The sequence below is a fragment of the Mesoplodon mirus genome (assembly GCF_964341445.2).
Source record: "Mesoplodon mirus genome assembly, chromosome: 8".
Classification (NCBI taxonomy): domain Eukaryota; kingdom Metazoa; phylum Chordata; class Mammalia; order Artiodactyla; family Ziphiidae; genus Mesoplodon; species Mesoplodon mirus.
In genome coordinates this window covers 68140626-68162600 of record NC_138984.1, presented here as the reverse complement: position 1 = coordinate 68162600, position 21975 = coordinate 68140626, and the positions used below count along the sequence as shown (strand labels likewise).

The window sequence follows — 21975 nt, the reverse complement described above, 5'->3', positions numbered from 1 at the left end:
AATGACTTAGAGGGGTTTAAGACTTCAGTGGAGGAAATAACTACAGATGTGGCAGAAACAGCAAAGAACTAGAATTAGGATTGGAGCCTGAAGATGTGAAAGAATTGCTGCAATCTTATGATAAAACTTTAACAGATGAGGAGTTGCTTCTTATGGATAAGCAAAGAAAGTGGTGTCTTAAGATGGAATCTACTCCTGGTGAAGATGTTGAAGCGACAACAGGATTTAGAATATTACATAAACTTAGTTGATAAAGCAGCAGTAGGGTTTGAGAGGACTAATTAATTCTGAAAGAAGTTCTACTGTGGATAAAACGCTATCCAACAGCATTACATGCTACAGAGAAATCATTTGTGAAAGGAAGAATCAATCACAGCAAACGTCACTGTTGTCTTATTTTAATTCCCAGCCACCCCAGCCTTCAGCAACCACCACCCTGATCAGTCAGCAGCCGTCAATATGGAGATAAGACACTCCAGCAGTAAAAAGATGACTCACTGAAGGCTCAGATGATAGGCAGCATCTGTTTAGCAATAAAGTACTTTTAAATTAAGGGTTTTTTTTGTTTTTTTTATAGTAATAATGCTATTTACTCACACTTAACAGACTACAGTATAGTGTAAACATTAACTTTCACATGCATTGGGAAATGAAAAATTTCATGTGACTTTCTTTACTGTGATATTCACTTTCTTGGCAGCAGTCTGGAACTGAACCTGCAGTATCTCTGAGGTACGCCTGTACTTTGTCTATCATTTTTTCCTTTAACATAATCAGCATATTCAAATTCAATTCTCTTGGAACTTTGCAATCTAAGTTTCACTACCTTAAGAAAAAAATACCATGGATCTTTTCGTTTATTAGCTAATTTAGTATCATTACATTTAAGATACTTGCATTAAGAATATCCATATTAGCAACCTGATATGCTGGAGAACCTAGTACTTTCTGAGGAAGTCCTTTAATTGTAATTTCCATGAGAACCTAAGAAAGACAAAAGGTTTTACTGTGCATTAGCCATAAAAGTAGTACCTTACTTAGTAAAAATCTTATAGTATTAACTATATTTTTAACAATTTATTACAAGTAATGTTCGTTCATTAATGTAAATACATTCTCATTAGCTTAAAATGTTCAAATACAGAAATATAAATAATAAAATGATGAAGTCCTTTCTTATCTCCAGGAATAATCAATGCTACTGGTTTGGAGTTTATTTTTTAGACCTAAATTTCCATATATGTAAGTACAGAGAAACGTTTAACTTCCTAGGTTGGCTGTCTTGTACCTATTGTTTTATACCATTAATGATATTGTACTGTAAGATACTTTGGAACTAATTTTCTTCACCTGACTGTGTTACAGAGTTTTCACATCAGTCTATGTAGACACATTCTTAACTGATAAACAAATGTGCAGTTTGTTCAAACTTTTTAAAAATTAATGGTCCTTGAGGCTATTTTCATTTTTTATACTACAAAAAGAAGTTCTGCAATCAATTATGTACTCACTAGTGCCAGAAGCAAGTATTTCAAAGAACTGCTAACTAGAAGTTGTATCTAAGACACGCCTCTCAAATGTGACAGATTACCAAACTGCCATCCAAAAATATTATTATACTGGTATTAACCTGAATTATATAACATAAGTGAATAACATGACAAAAATAACTTAGTGAAAATAAGCTTTCACGTATTCTCATTTGAACAGACACTAAAGATAATAATTAGCATTTGTTGACACATTTATTTTGTCCCAGCTCCATAATGCTCTGCATTTCATTATGAACTACTACTACACCTCTTCTTTATAGAGAGACAAGAGTAGACAGAGTGTCTAAGTTCATGCAGTTAATAGCTGGGCTGAGGTTCAACCTAGTCTGTACCAGAGCCCTTGCTACTAACCACTATCCTCTACTGCCACAGTAGATAGGGTTGTCATGGCACATAAAGGAATCACTCAGAATCTACCTACGGGTGTGGCTTGTTCCATCTGCAGTTTATTTTGGGAAACTCACTATTACAAAAAATATATCCAATTCACTTTTCCCCTCTCTACTATGCAGGACATATTTAAAATGCAAAAGCTCTCCAAGATTATTACCAGATATTTTTTTAAATGTACATACTAACAATCAGTGGAGCTCAGCAATCTTGTCACAAAATTAGTGTTCACCCGAGTTTCTTCAGTTCAAGTTTCATGCCCCTTATCCCATTTTCTCTGTACGGCCTATTATTTTTCCTATCACACTAGAAGATTTCTGTAGTTGCCACTGTCATCATTTACTTTATTAAGAAGGTTTCAAATGACTCTATTTAGTCAATGGAACAGCATTTATTACAGGGCCAAATTGCTGATAAGTACTTGATATAAAATATCTTCCCAAATCCTGATCTGTGGTAGTACCTTCAATATAAAATTCTATTTCAGAATATGGTTTTAAAATTCCAGCACATATAGGTCTTATACTTACCAGTGTTTTCAATACAGGAAATACTCCGGACTTCACTATGCTTTCCAAAGATTTTAATAGAAGAGTCAAAACTTCAGAACCTGGTCTCTCTTTTTTGTTACCTATCAAAAAGGAAAAGGAGGGGTACAGTTCTAAACATGTACTTTTAGGGATGAAAATACAGTCTTTTCAGGGGTAAAAATATATACTCAGAGAGCTATTAAAAAGTAATTTTGGGGGGCTTCCCTGGTGGCGCAGTGGTTCAGAGTCTGCCTGCCGATGCAGGGGACACGGGTTCGTGCCCTGGTCTGGGAAGATCCCACATGCCGCGGAGCGACTAGGCCCGTAAGCCATGGCCGCTGAGCCTGCGCGTCCAGAGCCTGTGCTCCACAACGGGAGAGGCCACAACGGTGAGAGGCCCGCGTACCGCAAAGAAGAAAAAAAAAAAAAAAAGTAATTTTTTTGTTTTTTCTTACTAAAGTGCTTTGTTTAAAGGTAAAGTCTGGAAGATAAGATACTTCAAAATATGATTTTAAAATTAATTTTATATATGAAAGCCAAGCAATTCACTGGGTGCTATAAAAATCTTTTGATCATTATAGTGCTTACCAGATTCAATAACTGACTTCACCAAGCTAACCAGCTCCTTCCAAATAGCACTGACAATTGCATCTGCCAAACAAAATAAAAGGTACTTTAGAATGAAATAGATATGACTACAAAAGCTCTCCCTTTCAAGCTTATACTACAGAAATAAACTGAGCAATACTTAAAAATTTAAAATATAATTCTCCTTGTAATAGTCAACCTTGTAATCAGTTTACAATATACTATTCACCTCATTTTTGTTTAAAGAAAGAAATGTTTTTCAAAAGGACTGTTAACATATTCAGGGTAATTCTTTTTTTCATCGACTGTATTTTCTGTATTGAATACCTTTCACTTTTGAGACAAGGATTAAAGACTGAGAAGGATACCTGAAAGCCACTAGAAAAAAATTCTCCAACCAGTACAATAGCAAACTATTTAATTTTTAAAACCTGTCATCACTACTTGATAGGCTTTAAAACACAGGAGTTTAGGTGTAGATACTAAAATCACAGAGCCTAGGCGTGAATCACAGCTCCATCACTTACTATGTAACTTTGCACAAGTTATTTACTTCTCAGTACAACACAATCCCTTATATGCAAAATAGGCTAACATAGAAGGTTGCTGTGAGGATTCTATGAATTATATGTAAAGCTCCTGCAGCACAATCTGGAAACAGGTGGCACTATATAAATATTTATCATTTTTTCTTTTTAAACACAGGTTTAAATAATAAAAATCTTCTCTTAAATATTTACCAGAAGCATCTTTTCTAACTGCAACAAAGCTATCATGAACAGCAGTGATAAATGTATTTGCATGTTTGGAAAAAAAAGAAGAGCTGCTGATTAACGGATGTTCAAGTCGCTCTAAAAGAGAAAAAAAAGACAATTATGCAAAACCAAAGCTTTATGAAATAAATTTCTCGATGTAAAATGTTAGGTGGTCTGATATGTTTTCTATGAAAAAGATTTAGGGACTTCCCTGGTGGCGCAGTGGTTAAGAATCTGCCTGCCAATGCAGGGGACACGGGTTTTAGCCCTGGTCCAGGAAGATCCCACATCCCGCAGAGCAAATAAGCCCGCGCTCAACCACAACTACTGAAGCCCGCGCGCCTAGAGCCCGTGCTCTGCAACAATGGAAGCCACCGCAATGAGCAGCCTGCGCACCACAAGGAAGAGTAGCCCCCGCTCGCTGCAACTAGAGAAAACCCACACACAGCAATGAAGACCCAATGCAGCCAAAAATAAATAAATAAATTTATAAAAAAGAAGATATAGAAAATATCTTTCTTCACCCCAAAGTACAGTGTTCTGAACTGTGTTAGTAATTGAAATGATTTTTAAAACAATTAAATACCTAAGCTCAGCGTAAGTTTGTTTTGCTTAGCAAAACTCAAGACTTCTGGACCCAACAAAAAATGAAGCAACATTTCAAGCCCCAAAACTTGTATAGAAGGGATTGTGGCCATTCCACCAAAATTTGAACTCAAGTTCATCCGGGGAGCTCCATATGGAGAAGCACCTTTAAACAAACAAACAAAATTGCTAAGTTATGTACAACTAAATTAGTTACCCAAATAAATATAGTTTGTTTACTTCATTTCAATGCAATGTACTTTTAAAAGTAAATAATTTTTCAATAAAAGTTGAAGAGTTTTTGTTTAAAGCCCACAACAGAGTTCCTAATTAAATACTAATCTTACTAGGTTAAGACTAGTGTCACACACAATTTAAATGAATTCTCAGACATTAATTAATCCATACCTTAACATTAATATGCAGGCATTCCTAAAACTTAAAATATAAAAATTTGACTTAGAATAGTTAACGTAAAATATGAACAGCAAATAATTTTCTTTCACTGATATACATACTAAGCCACATTCCTTACATCTGTTAAGATCTGGTATTTTTAATTATAACTCTAATATTCTAATTCTGTAACAAACGTAAGAGTCTGTAATGCACTTCACATAATGTAGTGGAAAAAAGTTGATCTTATCCAACTACGATAACGCAATGACAGCAGTACACAGTAACACATACAGAAAACAAAACGATTTTGTGATAAGGCAGCCAAAATTATGTGAATTACACGGAGCGAAGACTTGATTCAAAGCCTTTTTGTAAAAATAAAGGAAAAAAACCCCAAGTAGGTCTATCTCTTACCTTTGTGTACAGGGGTCGCAGGATTTAAAGCTGGAGAAGTAGCTACACGAGATGAACTGCCTTGAGGTGAAGCATTAGAATCAATGCTTATTGTGCTTTGAATCAGAGGCACACAGACCTATTGGGGTTTAAAAAGAGAGAGAGATGGAGGGAACTGAATCTGTAAATATGTATAACTGTCATTTTTTTAAAAAGTCTTGTATAATACAGTTAAATATCCTTAAGAAGCAATCTCAATTGTTTTGATATGTTGAAATTTTATTGGCCTTTTTGATGCACAGGGTAAAAACTGAAATTTGGAAAAGTGAAAAATTTTATTACAAATATATTTGCCCTAAATATGTACTATCTATAAATTTCAACTCTACATTCCAGATGGAAAATTATACACATAAATAGCTTTTACAGCTTTTACAAATAACATCTACATGAGTTTTAACGCTATTGGTAGACAGACCATTTTAAACATTTTATAAAACACCTTAAGAAAATATGAACTAAGACAACTCCAAGCTTATTTCTAAGATCATTCCAATACCTGTCAAATGTAGCCAATGAGTATGCCAAGGAATGAATGGGTGGGACAACTGGGTGAGATCAGCCTACTAGGAACTTAAAATGGTAGAATTTGAAAAAATTATGACCCAAGTTACAATCAATGCCCAATTTTAATCAGTTCATGCTCTATCAAGTTTAAAAACTTTAATGTATTAATCAATTAAAAATTTAAAGAGAACTTGCTAAAAAAAATCCAAGTATACTTGAGGAAGAACTGATAAATTCAGCAAGGTATGAAGGATATAAGACTGACATACAGAAATCTGTTGCATTTCTTTACACTAACACTGAAATATCAGAAAGGGAAAGTAAAAAAAAAAAAACCACCTTTTAAAATCACATCAAAAAATGAAGTAAAATACTTGCTGTACACCTGAAACTATCACAACATTGTTAATCAACTATACTCCAATATAAAATAAAAAGTTAAAAAAAACCCCAAAAATTGCTCCCCCCCCCTCCTTTTCTCTCTTACTCCTCTTCCTCTTCCTCTGCTATGTGAGGATACAACAAGAAATCTCTGCTATGTGAGGACACAACAAGAAAGCAATCATCTGCAAGCCAAGAAGAGAGCTCTCACCAGAGCCCAACCACACTGGCATCTTGACCCCAGACTTCCAGGCTCTAGAACTTACGCGGGCCTCTCACTGCCGTGGCCTCTCCCGCTGCGGAGCACAGGCTCCAGGCACGCAGGCCCAGCGGCCATGGCTCACGGGCCCAGCCGCTCCGCGGCACGTGGGACCCTCCCGGACCGGGGCACGAACCCGCGTCCCCTGCATCGGCAGGCGGACTCTCAACCACTGCGCCACCAGGGAAGCCCTGAATGTGGATCTTGATGTTTGAATATGTTTTAACCTTGCACGATGTCTATACTAACAATGTATGGGTTGTTTGATAAATAAATACTTAAAAATAAAAAATAAATTAATTAATTTAAAAAAAAACCCAAAACTTAGGAATAAACCTGACCAAGGAGGTAAAAGACCTATATGTCAAGAGCTATAAAACATTAATAATGATTTAAAGAAATGGAAAGATATCCCATGCTCTTGGATTGAAAGAACTAATATTGTTAAAGTGGCCATACTACCCAAAGCAATCTACAGATTTAGTGGGATCCCTATTAAATTACCCATGGCATTTTTTACAGAACTAGAATAATCTTAAAATTTATATGGAACCATAAAAGACCTAGAATTGCCAAAGCAATTGTGAGGAAAAAGAACAAAGCAGGAGGCATAACCCTCCCAGACTTCAGACTAATACTACAAAGCTACAAAGTTATCAAAACAGCGTGGTATTGGCACAAAAACAGACATATAGATCAACAGAACAGAATAGAGTCCAGAAATAAACCCACACTTATGGTCAATTAATCTTTGACAAAAGAGTCAAGAATATACAATGGAGAAAAGATAGTCTCTTCAGCAAGTGGTGTTGGAAAAGTTGGAGAGCCACAGGTAAATCAATGAAGTTACAACACTCCCTCACACCATACACAAAAATAAACTCAAAATAATTTAAAGACTTACATACAAGACATGACACCATAAAACTCCTAGAAGAGAACATAGGCAAAACATTCTCTGATGTAAATTGTAGCAATGTTTTCTTAGGTCAGTCTCCCAAGGCAACAGAAATAAAAGCAAAAATAAACGAATAGGAGCTAATCAAACTTACAAGCTTCTGTACCATAAAGGAAACCATAAACAAAATGAAAAGACAACAAAGAATGGGAGTTTGGGATTAGCAGATGCAAACTATTATATATAGAAAGGATAAACAACAAGGTCCTACTGTATAGCACAAGGAACTATATTCAATATCCTGTACTAAACAATAAAAGAAAATATAAAAAAGAATATATATATGTATATAACTGAATTACTTTCCTGTACACCAGAAACTAATACAACATGTAAATCGACTATACTTCAATAAAAAATAAATCAAAAAGATAAAAGTTATCAGGGCTACCCTTTTTTACTTAAAACAAAAATAAGATTAAGCTTTTATGTTTAAATGCAGCAAGGATATCAAAATCTAAAGGAATCTGTAAAACTCACGTGTAACAATAATGAAAAGCTACAATGGGATTAAATGATTGGTTATCACTATGTAGCCTAGAAAAAGGAGATACAAAAAATTAGAATTGATCCAACTCTGTGTAGCACATGATTTCTATTTCAGTAATGCTGACTCTACTCTCAATTATATTCTAAGTCACATGCAATTCCTTTAAAAAAAGTCTTTCTTAATGCCTCTAGAGTAAGAACAGATATTTGAGTGTTACTGATTAAAAAGTTAGATGCTCCATTTCAGACGATTGGAGAATATCCTTTGAGGAAAATGAACTCAAGTTCTGTGTCTGGGTGAAAAAATCTTTTATATAACGTGCTCTGCTAACACAGCACAAACAGCACTGAAAGATTAGATTGGTAAGGATCTAAGAACACGTTAATAAAAAAAACCACATAAAGTATTGTAGTCAACACTTTAATGTTACCTGTTCAAAATTAGCAGGAAGATGAGGTCCTAGTCTCATCAATAAATACCACCAGACTTCTAGTTTTGTCAGCGCTAGGGTTTCTGTTCTCACATGGATAGAACTCAAAGGCTGCATTAACAACTTCAGTCTTTTTGCACTACATAGTATTTCTTAAAAAAAAAAAAAAAAAAAAAAAAATTAGCACCCAGATAAAAACATTAAAGAGGTAAAGATTAAACTTTAAGAATGATAGTATGCAACAGCCTACTATAGCAAGAGAATAGATTAAAAAAAAATTTTTTTTTAATTACCAGCTGTTCCTGTTCTACCCAAAAGTTTCATCTTGACAAACTTTAGTACAATCAGGTCACAATACTTAAGGATTATTTTAAAAAATAATAACTAATATTTATTAGATACTGTGTGCCAGAGGTGATTTTTCCACCAGTCAGCAGTGTCTGCAATATTTTTGGTTACAACTGAGAGGCAGGGATACGGAGACTGCTACTGATATCTAGTGGGCTGCATCCAGGGATGCTGCTAAACTTCCTCTAACACACAGGGCAGTCCTCCACAACAAACTGTCCAGCCTAATATGCTAAAATGTTGAGAAACTCTTTCTAAGCTGCTTTAGTATTCTCATTATCCTCATTTTACAGATTAAAAAATAGAGGCATATTTTTACCTCAAAAAAAGTTGTCATTTAAAAAATTTACTAGTAATTTATTTTATCAAACACTTTAACTGTTGGTGCAATTAATGAGATTTTGGAAATCTAAATATTCATATAGATTTAGTTCTACTCTACATTAGCGATAATCAGATTGCTTAAATTCCACACAAACACTAAATACACTTCTTTAAACAAAATATTTATACCAGAAGTGTTTACTATATCAGTGACGGGAGGATATATAAAATAATACAGTCTGTGCTCAATCAACTTATCAAAAAGACTTAAAAGGATTGTGAAGCATCTGTCATGTATTTGGTGGAATAACATTGATCAATGTTTCTTACAAATATTCTGTCATTCAGCTTTCAATTAACATTTTTATAAGAAGCAAATAAAGTCAGACCACTGTGGAAACAAATCTTAATCCTTTCTGAACTCCTATCTATGAGAGGAGGAGAATACCAACAACTGCTGTGCAATACTCCATTCTCTTTTAGTTACAAGATCTGCTTTCACTCAGAACAGTGATGGGTATCTACTCTTTGACTACTTCATCTAGTTTCCCATTTAGCTATTCTCCCAATGAGATTTTTAAGTGGAACTATATGTGGCATTTCTGAAATGTTGTTTACAGATGGCTGACTCAGCTGCGAAGAAGCTCATTTTTGCCCCTTTTGCCTTCCCCTCCTTCCTGTAGTCTGCAATTAAGGCATACTGAAGATGACAACAGAAAAAGACAGGCATCTGATTCCTTAATGACTTCCTGGATCCATAATATCAGTCATAGACTCTAGCTCTTGACTTATTTCAAATAAGACAGCATTTTATTTATCTTCTTTAAGTCACTCCTATTTTACGCTTTAACACAACTATACATAATTCCACCAGATTTAATCCTGGATACTTCACGCTGAGGTTCATAAACAATAACCAAAAAAAGGTGACATTTCCCATTAAAATCTGTGTCTGGCAATATTTTCAATAAAAGTAGTTGTAGTTAATGCAAATAGTTATTTACAAAACACATCTTAAAAGAGATTAATGGTCTTTGGCAAGGGAAAACATAGGATGAAATCAACATTATTTAGCAGATCTTGTAAACTATCAATTATACCTAAGATTAACTACCCAGTTAAGTAGGTACTCATACTGACCCACTTTTGGGCGAAACACTTTCTCACATATATATATTAAGCACCTCCAGTGGACAATAAAAAGGGTAAGGTACATCAAAAGGAATCACTACTACATGTTAATGTTAGCCCACTATCAGGCACTGTTCTAAAGATCCTGAAAAAAAGTTCCTCAGTCTCTGATACTTTGATTCCATAGCAACCAAAATTGTTTGCTATCATCTATTGGCTATGTGACCTTTGATGAACTACTTAATCTTCCGAAAATAGTGATAATGCTTACCATCTAAGGTCTACTGTGATGATTAAATGAGAAGTATGTAAAATGCTCAACTAAGTGCTGGAATTCACTAAGAAAGCCACAAACAGCATCTGTCACTTTGTTCAGTTTTTGTAGTGTAAAATAGACTTTATATCTGTGATTTTCAATAATGCCTGGCCTTTGAATTCTACTTTTAGCTACAAATTTATTCCCCTAAAATAATATTCAATGATAGGTAAATATTTGATATAAAGCCCCCCCCCCCAAATCAGGAAAGCTTTTTCATCTTAAGTCATAAAAAAATCGAATTTTTAAATATTACTTACCTGGATTTAAAGCAAAATTATCTATTAAACTCTTCCAAGCAATAAAAGCTATTTTTTTAATCATGGGTGCTCCACTACGAAATCCCAGTTCTTCTAGCTGTAATAGAGAATTGATGAAACTCCCACTTCGATGCAAGGTCTAAAAAGGAAGAATCATTAAGAAGTTACTTACCTGCCTGAAACAATATATAGGCACTATCATCATTCATCTAACTTACCCAGTGTTAACTATGTAAAATCTAAGGAATTTAAACTTTTTAAAGTACTGAATTTTGTATGCATATTCAAAATTCTACATCACAAAATATAAAGCTCCATGAAATAGGTAATGCATAATACACAACATTTCTAAAACATCAGAGAATATCAGAAATGTGATAAATCCCAAATTTTACTAACATAGTAAAAAAAGTATTCATATGAAAAAATCTGAATATTAAAGAAAAATAAGAAACTCAAACTAATAATCTTTTCAAATACACTGAAACAGGCAGGAAAAACAGTTAAGTAAAAGATGGATAAATGACAAGTAAACAATGCATCCCAAGAAAAAAAACACAAAAAGAATGTTAATAGTCATAAGTGACTATAGTCCACACATAATCTGAACAGAAATGTAACAAAAACAACTGGCTTAGAAATTCACAAAAATCCACAAGAAGGCTACTAGAGCCAATAAAATCATTTCAGCAATGTTGCAGAGTACAAGACCAACACAGAAAAATCAGTTGTGGTTCTATACAACAGCAATGAATGATCTAAAAAGGAAATCAGGAAAGCAATTCCATTTACAATAGCACCTAAAAGAATTAAACACTTAGAAATAAATCTAATCAGAGGTGAAAGACTTTTAAACTAAAACCTACAAAGTATTGTTGAAAGAAATTTGAAAAGGCCTAAATAAATGGAAAACCATCCGGTGTTCATGAATAGGAAGATTTAATATATCATTAAAATGTCAATACTACCCAAAGCAATCTACAAATTCCACACAATCTCTATCAAAATTCCAAAAGCCTTTTTCACTGAAAAATAAAAGCTGATCCTCAAAAATTCATTATGGAATTGCAAAGAGCCCCAAATAGCCAAAACAACTGTGAAAAAAAAAATTATAAAGTTGGAAGACTCACTTCCTTGACTTCCAAACCTACTGCAACAGTACAGTAATTAAAGCATATGGTAATGACATAAGGAGAAACATAATAGACCAATGGAATAGAGATCCCCAAAATACTCTCACATACACTGTCAACTGATTTTCAACAAGAGTGCAAAGACCATTCAACAAAAAACAGTCTTTTTAACAAATGGTGTTTGGAAAATTGAGTATCCACGTGCAAAAAAATGAAGCTGGACCCTTGCCTTACACCGTATACTAAAATAAACTCGAAATGGATCAAAGATCAAAATTTATGAATTAGCAAATCCAGAGAAAAAGCAGAATGGAGGTGACGAGGGGCTGCAGAGGGAGGGGCAGAGGGAGTCACTGTTTATGTAACATGTATAGTTTTTGTTGGGGATGATGAAAAAGTTCTGGGTGTAGACATTGGTGATGTTTACACAACTGTAAATGCTTTTAATGCCACTGAACTGTATACTTAGGATGGTTATGATAAATACTATGTTATGTTTATTTACCACAATAAAGAAAATCACAACTCCACCCCCTCAAAAAAACCTGGCTTAAAGACAGAACATACAGTTGATTCTCATTATTCACCATAGTTACGTTCTATAAAGTTGCCTTGACACTGTATTAGCAAATACTGAGCCATGGCTTGTAGGGAAAATGCAGGGTTAGGTTCCTGCCAGCCTCTGATCACATTTTCATCAACCATTTGACACACAACCTTGTTTTATGTTTGTTTTGGTTTAAAGACATCTTATTTAATATATATTGTTGATTCACTAACATTGAACTCACAGCAGACAGCACTGTAACTCATGCCTGAACAGTCTATCTAGCACATGTATTTCCCCCCTAAGGCACATCACAGCCTTCCACTGCTTAGCAACCACAGACAGCACTTCAGCACTACATTTTGGGGCCATTTAAAACTGAAATCACCAAGAAAAAGCATGAAACGTGAAAAATGTAGCATTAAATGGATCATGAAATTGACATTTGTTTAAAGGACATTAAGAATTGAAGCAAAAAGGCAGAACGTAACCTTGCTCAACCTCAGGTGGGAACATGCATGCTGCAGGACTCAAATTTTTTGCCACTACACATGCCTACAACTGACTGCAAAAGCAGCACAAATACTGATGTTGGGTTAATAAATAAATTTTAGTAATTTTCATATACGGCATGCATGAATAATGAGGATCAACTGTACTATGGAAAGTTAAGAAATTAAAGGGTCTGGCATGTAAAAACTGTTCATTAACTGTGTACTTACCTTCCCAAGAAGTTTGACAAACAAAGGCCATAATTTTAACACATAAGTCTCATTTTTACTTATAAATAGCTTCTGGAGTTCCGAAAGTAATTTCTAAAAACCAAAGCAAAAATATTTACCAAAAAGACTCGTGGAAAGAAAAAGAATACACTATTAAATTGATCTTCTCAGCCAAGTAACTTTTCCCAGTATTTTATCAGGAAAACTTTCACATATATAGCAAAGCTGTTAAGAGTTTTACAGTAAATATCCAAGTATAAATACCACTAACATTTTACTATGCTTGTCTTATCACATATCTGGCCATTCTTCCATCCATCAACAGTTTTTTTCCCTACCAATATACTTTACCCTAAAAACTTCAGCTTGCTTATCATTAGAGTTCAAATGATAATGCTTTAACCACTCACTCTAACTTTAAAAATTAATAGCTTCATGGGTAACACATCTGAGAAAATTTAAGTTCAAATTTATTAAGAATTTTATACAGTGGACCCTTGGACAATGTGAATTTTAACTGTGCGTTCTACTTATACTCAGATATTTTTCAGTGGTAAATACTACAGCACTGCACAGTCCGTGGTTGGTCAATCCAAGGATGCAGAGGAACCACGATTACAGAGGGCCGACTATGAATTATACAAGGATTAAACTCAAGTTGTTCAAGGGCTGACTGTATACGCACTGAAGAAATTAATAAATTTATCAATACAAAAACTTACAAAGACACTGGCGTCACTTTTAGACTCCAAACCTTACCATGAGGCATCCTGAATTTTTAAAAATAAACAAAACCACAGGTTTTAGAATCTGGATGTCTCCACCACCTCCTGGATTACTGTAATGTCTCCCAACTAGTCTCCCTGTTCCTACGTAGAGCTTTTTCTCAGCGCAAAGTGATCCCTTTAAAACCAAAGTGAGTATGCATATCACTCGTAGACTCAAAAGCTTCAAATATGGTTTTCAATATAACCCAGAGTAAAAACCAAATGCCTTACAATGGCCCCCGAGGTCCTATGTGATTTGGCCCTGTTTCTGCTATCTTCTCCTCCTCCTCTCATCCTCATTGCTCTAACCTACTGCCCAGTGTTTGCTGAACACAACCAAGTACTCATATCAGAGCAAGGCCTTTTGCGCTCATGGTTCCTCCTGCCTCAAATAAGCTTACTGCATATTATTCAGGTAGCTAACTCCTATATCGCCTTCAAATCACCTTTCAAATAACCTATTCTTTTTCCTTCCCTGACCACCTCACCCTTCCTCTCCGATGGCACTTTGCATCCAGTCCTTGCTGTTTTCCATTAATGCTCTTTACCAGATATACTATATACTTTATTATCTCTCCCACTAGAAAATAAGCTCCACAGGTTGCTTTTGTTCACTGCTATATACACAGTACCTAAAACAATGTCCAGTATATAACAGGTGCTCAATAAATGTTAGGAGAAAGGTTGAAAAACCTAAAACCTGAGGCAAGTAATAACTTTAGGAAACTGTACACACTAGATGTACTTGTGTGCATTAAATTTGTATCTACTGGGATTATGCTATAACAATCCAGATAGCGATGAATCAGTTAATGTTCTCCCTCTTCCAAAAATGCAATTTCTTGCAATCACCCTTCTTTGGGGATGGGGTAAAATGCCTGGATTGTAATAACACTGAATAGACAGCTCCCTTCCTTACTATAATATAGGATCAGTGTGACTACATTAACTTAAACAATTCTTTGTTTTAATTCCAAGAGGAACTTCCAGATCATAGAGCTATTACATCAATATGAGCCCTCAGCTTGGTGCAAAACCTTACAATGCAGTATCCAAAAAATCCTTAAAGTATTACTTACGGTAGTCATAAGCTGCTCTGTGATAGATGCTATTTCTTGTTGTTTCTGAAGTAACAACGGCATTCCCATCTCTAGAGCAGTAGCTCCCCGCAAATGTACCTTTTGGGCTGAATGAACCACTAAAGGTATGACCAATTTTGCCCATCTAATTGACTCTTCTCCCATTTGAACTGGGGCTTGTTCAATTAGCCTGTGTAGAGAAATCAATGACTAAATTAGTTTGACCTCACCTTTCACATCTAAAGTACCAGGAAAATATACAGTACACAAGTACACAGAAATATGCATAGTATGGTCCAACTGTTTTACAATACTATATACACATATATACACACACAAAAATAGATCTAATTTTTAATTGCTAATTTGTAGACTTCCCTATTATTTTTATAAACTTTTCAAATAAGGAGAACGTATCATCTTTCCTTCGGATTAAAAAACTTTAAATACTAATTATTTTTACAGAATTAAATTCAATATTCTTATAGGACAGGACAGCTAGAGAACCATGATACAATGTGAACATCAATCAGGGCATCAGAACACTAAGTAGTTAAAACATATAGCTCAACAACTAAAGAAAACTTTCAAAGAATGAAAAACAAGTTAAGACAAAGCACATCAACAGTTTATGCTGTCAGCACGTCCATTATGAAAAGCAAGGATGTGTAGGAAGAAGATAGGGGATTTTCCTGTTCCCCTCATCTGCTGCTAGGAATTACTTAATGCTTTCCTAAATGCCTGTTTCAGCTCACGTAAAAGTCTGTATTATTTTTTAAACTCTTGCAAAAGCTTTAACAGAGATAATTTTTAAAACCAGAACTGTGTTAGCAGCAGCAGCAGCAGAACCAAGGCTGTATTTTAAAGACTGTCTCAGTAAAAATAAAGAAACCTAGTAATTTATGCACATCTACTTCCTTCTTCCTGCTACTCTTTGACTTTTAGTCTAGAAGACATTTCCTTCTTTTAATGTTTGACTCAAATTCAAGTCCCAAAAGACTACTCCTTAAATTCTAAATTTACTGAAACTGCTCTTCTAAATTCCATAGCATACAAACTCATACCTTATGATGACATTTAATGCTTCATAATCCACAACAGCAGAATGCATCTCTCCTCTATTAAAGACTATTTCTAATGAATCAATTATACTAGATACCTGAAAGACAGAACCAAATAAATACAAATCGAATAAGTCTGATTTTTTTAACTGGCATGTGGTTAAGAAGACATATACAAAAACTATACTCACTACTTTGCCAACAACTTCAGTGGGAAACGTCTGTTTGGATATCACCCAAAGTGCCCTAGTACGTACATTTTTATCTGAATTCTTAACAATATCATTCAGTTTTGAAAGCAGTTCTTGAATATCTGTCTCTGAAAAATAAGTAGTTTTAATTATGTGGAATCATTTACATCCTTTAAAATCTCTAACAGAAAAATAGAGAAAAATCCTGTTCCCTTCAGTGTCAAAAAGTTAAATGCATATCCAGAGAAAAGGACCAGAGAACCAATGTTGATATCAAACTTCTTCCCAAAACACAAAACTCGGGTCAGAGGGAAGGTATTCTCAGAGAAAACAGATAGTAGCCTCCAAATCAGATATTTTTCAACTAAAATATTTCTATAAGGTCTTATTATTAGGTATGAACATACAAGCCAATTTTTGGCAAGACATTATGAATCCTATATCTCTGCTCCAAAATGAACAACTCCTACTTTAGATTGCTAACATCTCTATATATAAAAAAAGTGTTAACTTTTTCCTCAGAAAAAAAGATGGTAACAACTTTCTGATATCCTTAATCCCTATTCCTAATTTCCTCTCTCTAAAGATCACCTCCCAGTTTTCCTTTACCATGACAAGCTACTTACAGAACAATAATTAAGATCACAACCCTCCCCTGATATCCATGGGAACTGGTTCCAGGACCCCCTCTCAGGAATATCAAAATCCAAGAGATGCTCAAGTCCCTTATGCCTTGCACATCCGTGGGTTCTGCATCCAAGGATATAGAGGGCCAAGGATGCTTGAAAACTCAGAAAAGCATCAGATCCTGTGCTTTCATTACCACTTTTAGCTCCAAATTATCTCATTTACCACTAGGTGAAAGAACTTTTCAAATTACAGCATGTTCCTTAACACATGCTTGTGTAAAATAAATGACCATCTAACTTCCAAAATTAATTCCATCTAATTATAAACTTCCAAAGCAGGTGTGTTTTTATAAAGGACAAGGTTCAGTTTTCTCAACAATTATTTTTAAATAGGCTTATTTTATTTTCTTTTACAGCAAACTTTATGGTAACAAAGTCAGAACTACATCTAAGGAAAAGAAACCTTCCAACAATGATATAACCTAAACACTCTCAAAAGCAAATCCTAAACTACAGGTTATGAAACTAATAGAGAGGTAACAGTACTTTTAACAGTATCAAACTATAAACTCTAAAAATACTATATCACAATAAATTTACCTGATAATCCAGAGGTAATTTTCGGATTATATAAGCAAAACCCCAAGGCCTGCAGAGCAGCACTACTGAGCTCTGAGTTTTGACTGGCAATGTGAGTCTTCGAAAACAAAATAACATTTGTTACAAACAAGTACAACTGTAAATTAATTTTTAGACAGCAAAAGTTGATTAAAAACAAAATTACATTTTAATCCCAACAATCAACAAATCTTTGAGAGCAGATTAAAAAGGAGTAAGATCGGGCTTCCCAGGTGGCGCAGTGGTTGAGAGTCCGCCTGACGATGCAGGGGACACGGGTTTGTGCCCCGGTCCGGGAAGATCCCACGTGCCGCGGAGCAGCTGGGCCCGTGAGCCATGGCCGCTGAGCCTGTGTGTCCGGAGCCTGTGCTCCGCAGCGGGAGAGGCCACAGCAGTGAGAGGTCCGCATACCGCCAAAAAAATAAAAAATAAAAAGGAGTAAGATCAAGAGGCCATGGATACACCTTGGCAAAGAAAGAGGGAAATTAGGTAGAGATCAGCTAAACAAAGAATATTTTTCTTAAAAGGAAAAGAACATCTCCACACATCTGAAAGCCAAAAAAAAAAAAAAAAAAAAAAAAAAGCCAACAAATGGAAGATGCTGAAGACACTAGACAGGAAACAAAGAGTAGGAGCAAAACCCTTCCACAAAAAGGAAGCAAGACTCAAAGGCAAAAGCTGAGTATTAGCTATGGAGTGGAGCAACACGTCTAACACAGAGAGGGAAGGAGATGGAATGTAACATTTACTAAGTAGCTAAAGTGCTAGGACCTTTAAACATTATCTCAATACTTCACAGACAGGAGAATTTGAGTCCATGACCATCTGGAATTCAAAGCCCAATGCATATTCTATATGTAAAAGTTATAAAATCCCAAACCTGTCAAAGGGAGTCTTGCCATATGCCCCAACCCTACATTTACTTGTAACCCTGCATTTTTGGTACCATTTCCTATTCCAAAGTGATTTATCTTCAAATCCCCCCATTTCTCTGAATCCAATGTCCAAGGAATCCTCGACTATCTGCTACTCTTGATAGAGAAGAATGGTAAATGTTAGTAGTCAAATATAAGAACAGACACTTCCTTGGAGCACCCCTTTCATAATTAATCAAACCAAACATACAAAATACTACACCGAGATACAGTCTTAAACACTTAAGACGATGAGAGCTACTACAATATCTCCTAGATAGTAGCTAATACGTGTGTGATCAACTTTTGATTTTCCTATCATTAACCACCCACATGTTTCTAAATAATTATTAGGCATTTTAGTTACAAACCCTATTTATAAACAATGCAACTTGACTCAAAACGCATGCAAATTGAGTTTCTGATCCTCCATGCTCTCAAATACCAAATACATTATGCATGTCTTCATCACAACAAATACACTACAAGAATGTGGAAAATGACAATGAAGAAAAATGGGACAATAAATAATACCATTAATATTGTTTATACTATTAACAAGTCCTGACCTACTACACAATAAAGTTCTTGCTTACGTGAACAAAAACCACTGATAACTATAACAGGAATATTTAAGGGTAGGCAAGGTAGTACCCCCAATGCCTCAACATTAGGCCCGAAATCATGGTAAAATGTATAATGAATATCTTGACAGAATAATTCCATTTAAAAGCACAAAAACAGGGTCACAAAAATAAGAACTCAAAGGGACTTCAGAGATTTAGTTCAACCTGTTCATTCTTAAAACAAGGAAATTAAGTTACGTGTTAAGGAAAGTCAAGTCACAAAGGCACAGTGTACTCAAGTGACGACAAGAGCATAGGTCCTCAGTTTGATGTTAAACTACACAACCTCCCTATAAACAAGCAAAGATAAACAAGATAACCATAACCGGTTTTTTAACTAAGCAAGAGTGGCAAAAACTAAGGGTGAGTGAAGATAAAAAAAATGAATGTTACCCATACAGTAGACCAATGACAAAACTACAGATTCATTTTATTTAAAAGTACATTGCTACAAAAGGAGAAAAAAAACAGATTAAATAATCTCTGATCACTGCTTTCCTATTAAGAGTGCAAATTTTGGATTCAAGTGGCCACGGCCGACTTTAGGCACATTAAACTAATTTCTTCTGCAAAGTGGGGATTAAAGACTAGCCTCACTGGGACAGGGAGGATTAAGTGAGAGAAAACAAGATAATTAAGATAGCACCTGATACATTGTAAGTCCTCAAATAGTACTATAATAACCCTGCTGTTATTTTATTTTAGACTCAAAGTTTTTGAGTTAATTGGCAAAACCTGTTTTCCTCACAAAGTAAAAACTATTTACTATTTACAACAAAGATACATACCTTTAAAACTCTGAATAGCTGAGGAAGTTTCTTCTCAATTTCTATAATGATTTCTTTTCCATCTTCTCCAGTCATACGACTTCAGAAAAGCAGAAAGAACACAAATTTATGCACATAGCAGACACAAAAATGAACTATGAAATACCTGCATAATCTTTTTAAACATTATGTTAGAACACGGGCAAATTAATTGACCCAGTGCTTAAGATGCTTAAGAACATATAAGAACATAAATGCGAAGAAACCCTCAGAATAACTTGTGCATCCACACTGTACACAGGTTTTGACAGCTTCCCTATGTGAAGAGAGAACAGGGAAATCTATCCCTAGTTACAAACTTAGAAACTTACTAAATCTTTATCGTTTTGTATCAGTTGTTACCCTTTCCTTGCAATTTCCAAACTACGTTTAACTAGAAAAACATGGTCTGCAGGGAGGAAAACAAAAAAACGTGGGAAGTATTTGCACTTAAAAGAGAACTCGGTTTATTGCTCTCTATTAAAAAACCAATTGTGGGTTCCCCCCCCCACTGTCCCGAAACACAGGTGGCTCACGATGAAAAACCACTACTCCAGCACGCTCCCTTCCAACCAAACTTTTCTTAACCCTTCGCTTGCAAGACACACGTGCAGGCTTCCTCATTCCAAACTTGCACCTTAAGAGCAGCAGCACCCGCAGCCGGGAACGTCACCTAGCACGCCGCACCCCGGCGTCCCCGCAGCTGCCAAACTTCCAGAATACACAAACTCGCTTCGCGTGCCCCACCCGGACTATCTCCTCCCCAAGACCCGCCAGGGCGCCCCACCCCATACCCCCAGCAGGCCTCACCTGGTCAGAGTCAGGTAAGCGTCGGTCTGCTCTCCATGGGAGGCGGAAGGGTCTTCCAAAGTCTCCAACAGCGGCACGAGGGGGCTGTGGCCCGGGGCCGTCATGTCGGCCCCCCCTTGAGGCCCGGACCGGAAGAGGAGACAATCCAGTGACCGATGGAAACAGCTCCGCGGCGGCCCCGCGTGAGTCCGGGCCCCAGCCCCGCGCGCCCGCCCCCGCCCTCCCAGAGCCACCGCGTCCACGGCCCGGGCCCCTGGCGCACAAACCCAAGGTCCTAACCTCCGCCTGCGCGCCGCAACACGCACCCAGGCCCACGCCGCGCTCTGCCCAGGGCCCGCTCCCGCCACCAGTTTCCCGGGCAGCTTTCAACAGCGGGAGGAGACCAGCGCGGCGGCGGGAGAAGCACGGGGAGAGAGGCGTCTCACCGCGAGGGGGCGGAGGTTGCGCCAGGCTGACGGTTCCCCGCCGCCTAGCACTGTGACCCCGATATTCACCCCCCACGTACGAAGATAGGCCTGCGTCCTCTCCGCTGCTGCCCTGCAGCACCCGGACGCTGCCCGACCTCGACTTTCCCGGCTCCCGCTGTTTACTCACGCGTGTGGCCCGCTCCCTCCTAGACCAAGATGGCGGCGGGGGCGGGCCCCGGAGCGCGCGGGAGTAGGACAGGCCTGGTGGGAGAGGCTCGAGCCAATCCAACAGGCAGCGGCGCGCCGAGGTCATCGATCGCCTCCCTTCCCCGCCTGCTGCCCCGCCCTACCCCTCAGGTCACCTTGCAGGTGGGGGTGTTTTGGCTCGTATTTAACCCGCGAGGGACTTGAAATTCAAAATGTAAGTGAATCGCCCAAGTTTACCAGACTAAATTTAGTGGGTCTTCAAACTGCAAGTCCAGTACTTCTTGAAGTATTAGCAATAAATCATTTAGCAACAGGAGATAACTGTACTGTGATGTTTAAGAGCTGCGTTTAGATTGGTCTAGATTCCAACCCTAGTTCCGTGTGACCTTAGCAAGTTAGTCAACCTTTTTATGCCTCAACTTCCTCCTCTGTAAAATAGGGATGATAATAGTACCTACTTCAGGTTCAGGTGAAAGCTAACTGAAAAAAGTTTGGAGAGTCCAGAGGCTCTCAAGTTTTAAGTATACATAACAATGGTCTGGGGATATTCATGATTAAACTGCTGGCTTCTGGGCCCCGCCTTTAGACATTGTGATTCCATAGATTTAGGATCTGCATTCTTTTAATTGGCCTCAGATGTTGAAGGGTGGGACTTGGCTAACAGTTAACACTTGGAGAAACTGCAGTATACCCGTTTTGGTTTTGTTTTTGTTTTTTGTTGTCGTTTGTTTTTCAGAGAACTTTAATGCAGAAAATACACGAAAAGATTTTTATAAAATTTCTGGTGTTTTGAACGAATTG

General features: G+C 36.6%; 1 protein-coding gene across 7 annotated transcripts in view; it reads right to left on the bottom strand.

The window, feature by feature from the left end:
* RIF1 (replication timing regulatory factor 1) overlaps nucleotides 1-21204 on the bottom strand; it is a 56445-nt gene extending 35241 nt beyond the window's left edge. For 3 of the 7 annotated variants that reach the window (XM_082630266.1, XM_082630271.1, XM_082630272.1), the window contains exons 1-16: nucleotides 21155-21204; nucleotides 20561-20675; nucleotides 19733-19811; nucleotides 17387-17483; nucleotides 16158-16285; nucleotides 15970-16064; nucleotides 14906-15095; nucleotides 13060-13152; nucleotides 10658-10796; nucleotides 8279-8430; nucleotides 5215-5332; nucleotides 4403-4567; nucleotides 3802-3912; nucleotides 3062-3124; nucleotides 2474-2574; nucleotides 898-984 (exon numbers count right to left, since the gene is read on the bottom strand). In XM_082630266.1, the coding sequence (XP_082486392.1) occupies nucleotides 898-984; nucleotides 2474-2574; nucleotides 3062-3124; nucleotides 3802-3912; nucleotides 4403-4567; nucleotides 5215-5332; nucleotides 8279-8430; nucleotides 10658-10796; nucleotides 13060-13152; nucleotides 14906-15095; nucleotides 15970-16064; nucleotides 16158-16285; nucleotides 17387-17483; nucleotides 19733-19811; nucleotides 20561-20664 (1722 nt within the window). In that variant the 5' untranslated portion in view covers nucleotides 20665-20675; nucleotides 21155-21204. The other 4 variants (XM_082630270.1, XM_082630267.1, XM_082630269.1 and 1 more) reach the window with 4 other exon arrangements.
* Nucleotides 21205-21975: the final 771 nt, after the last annotated feature.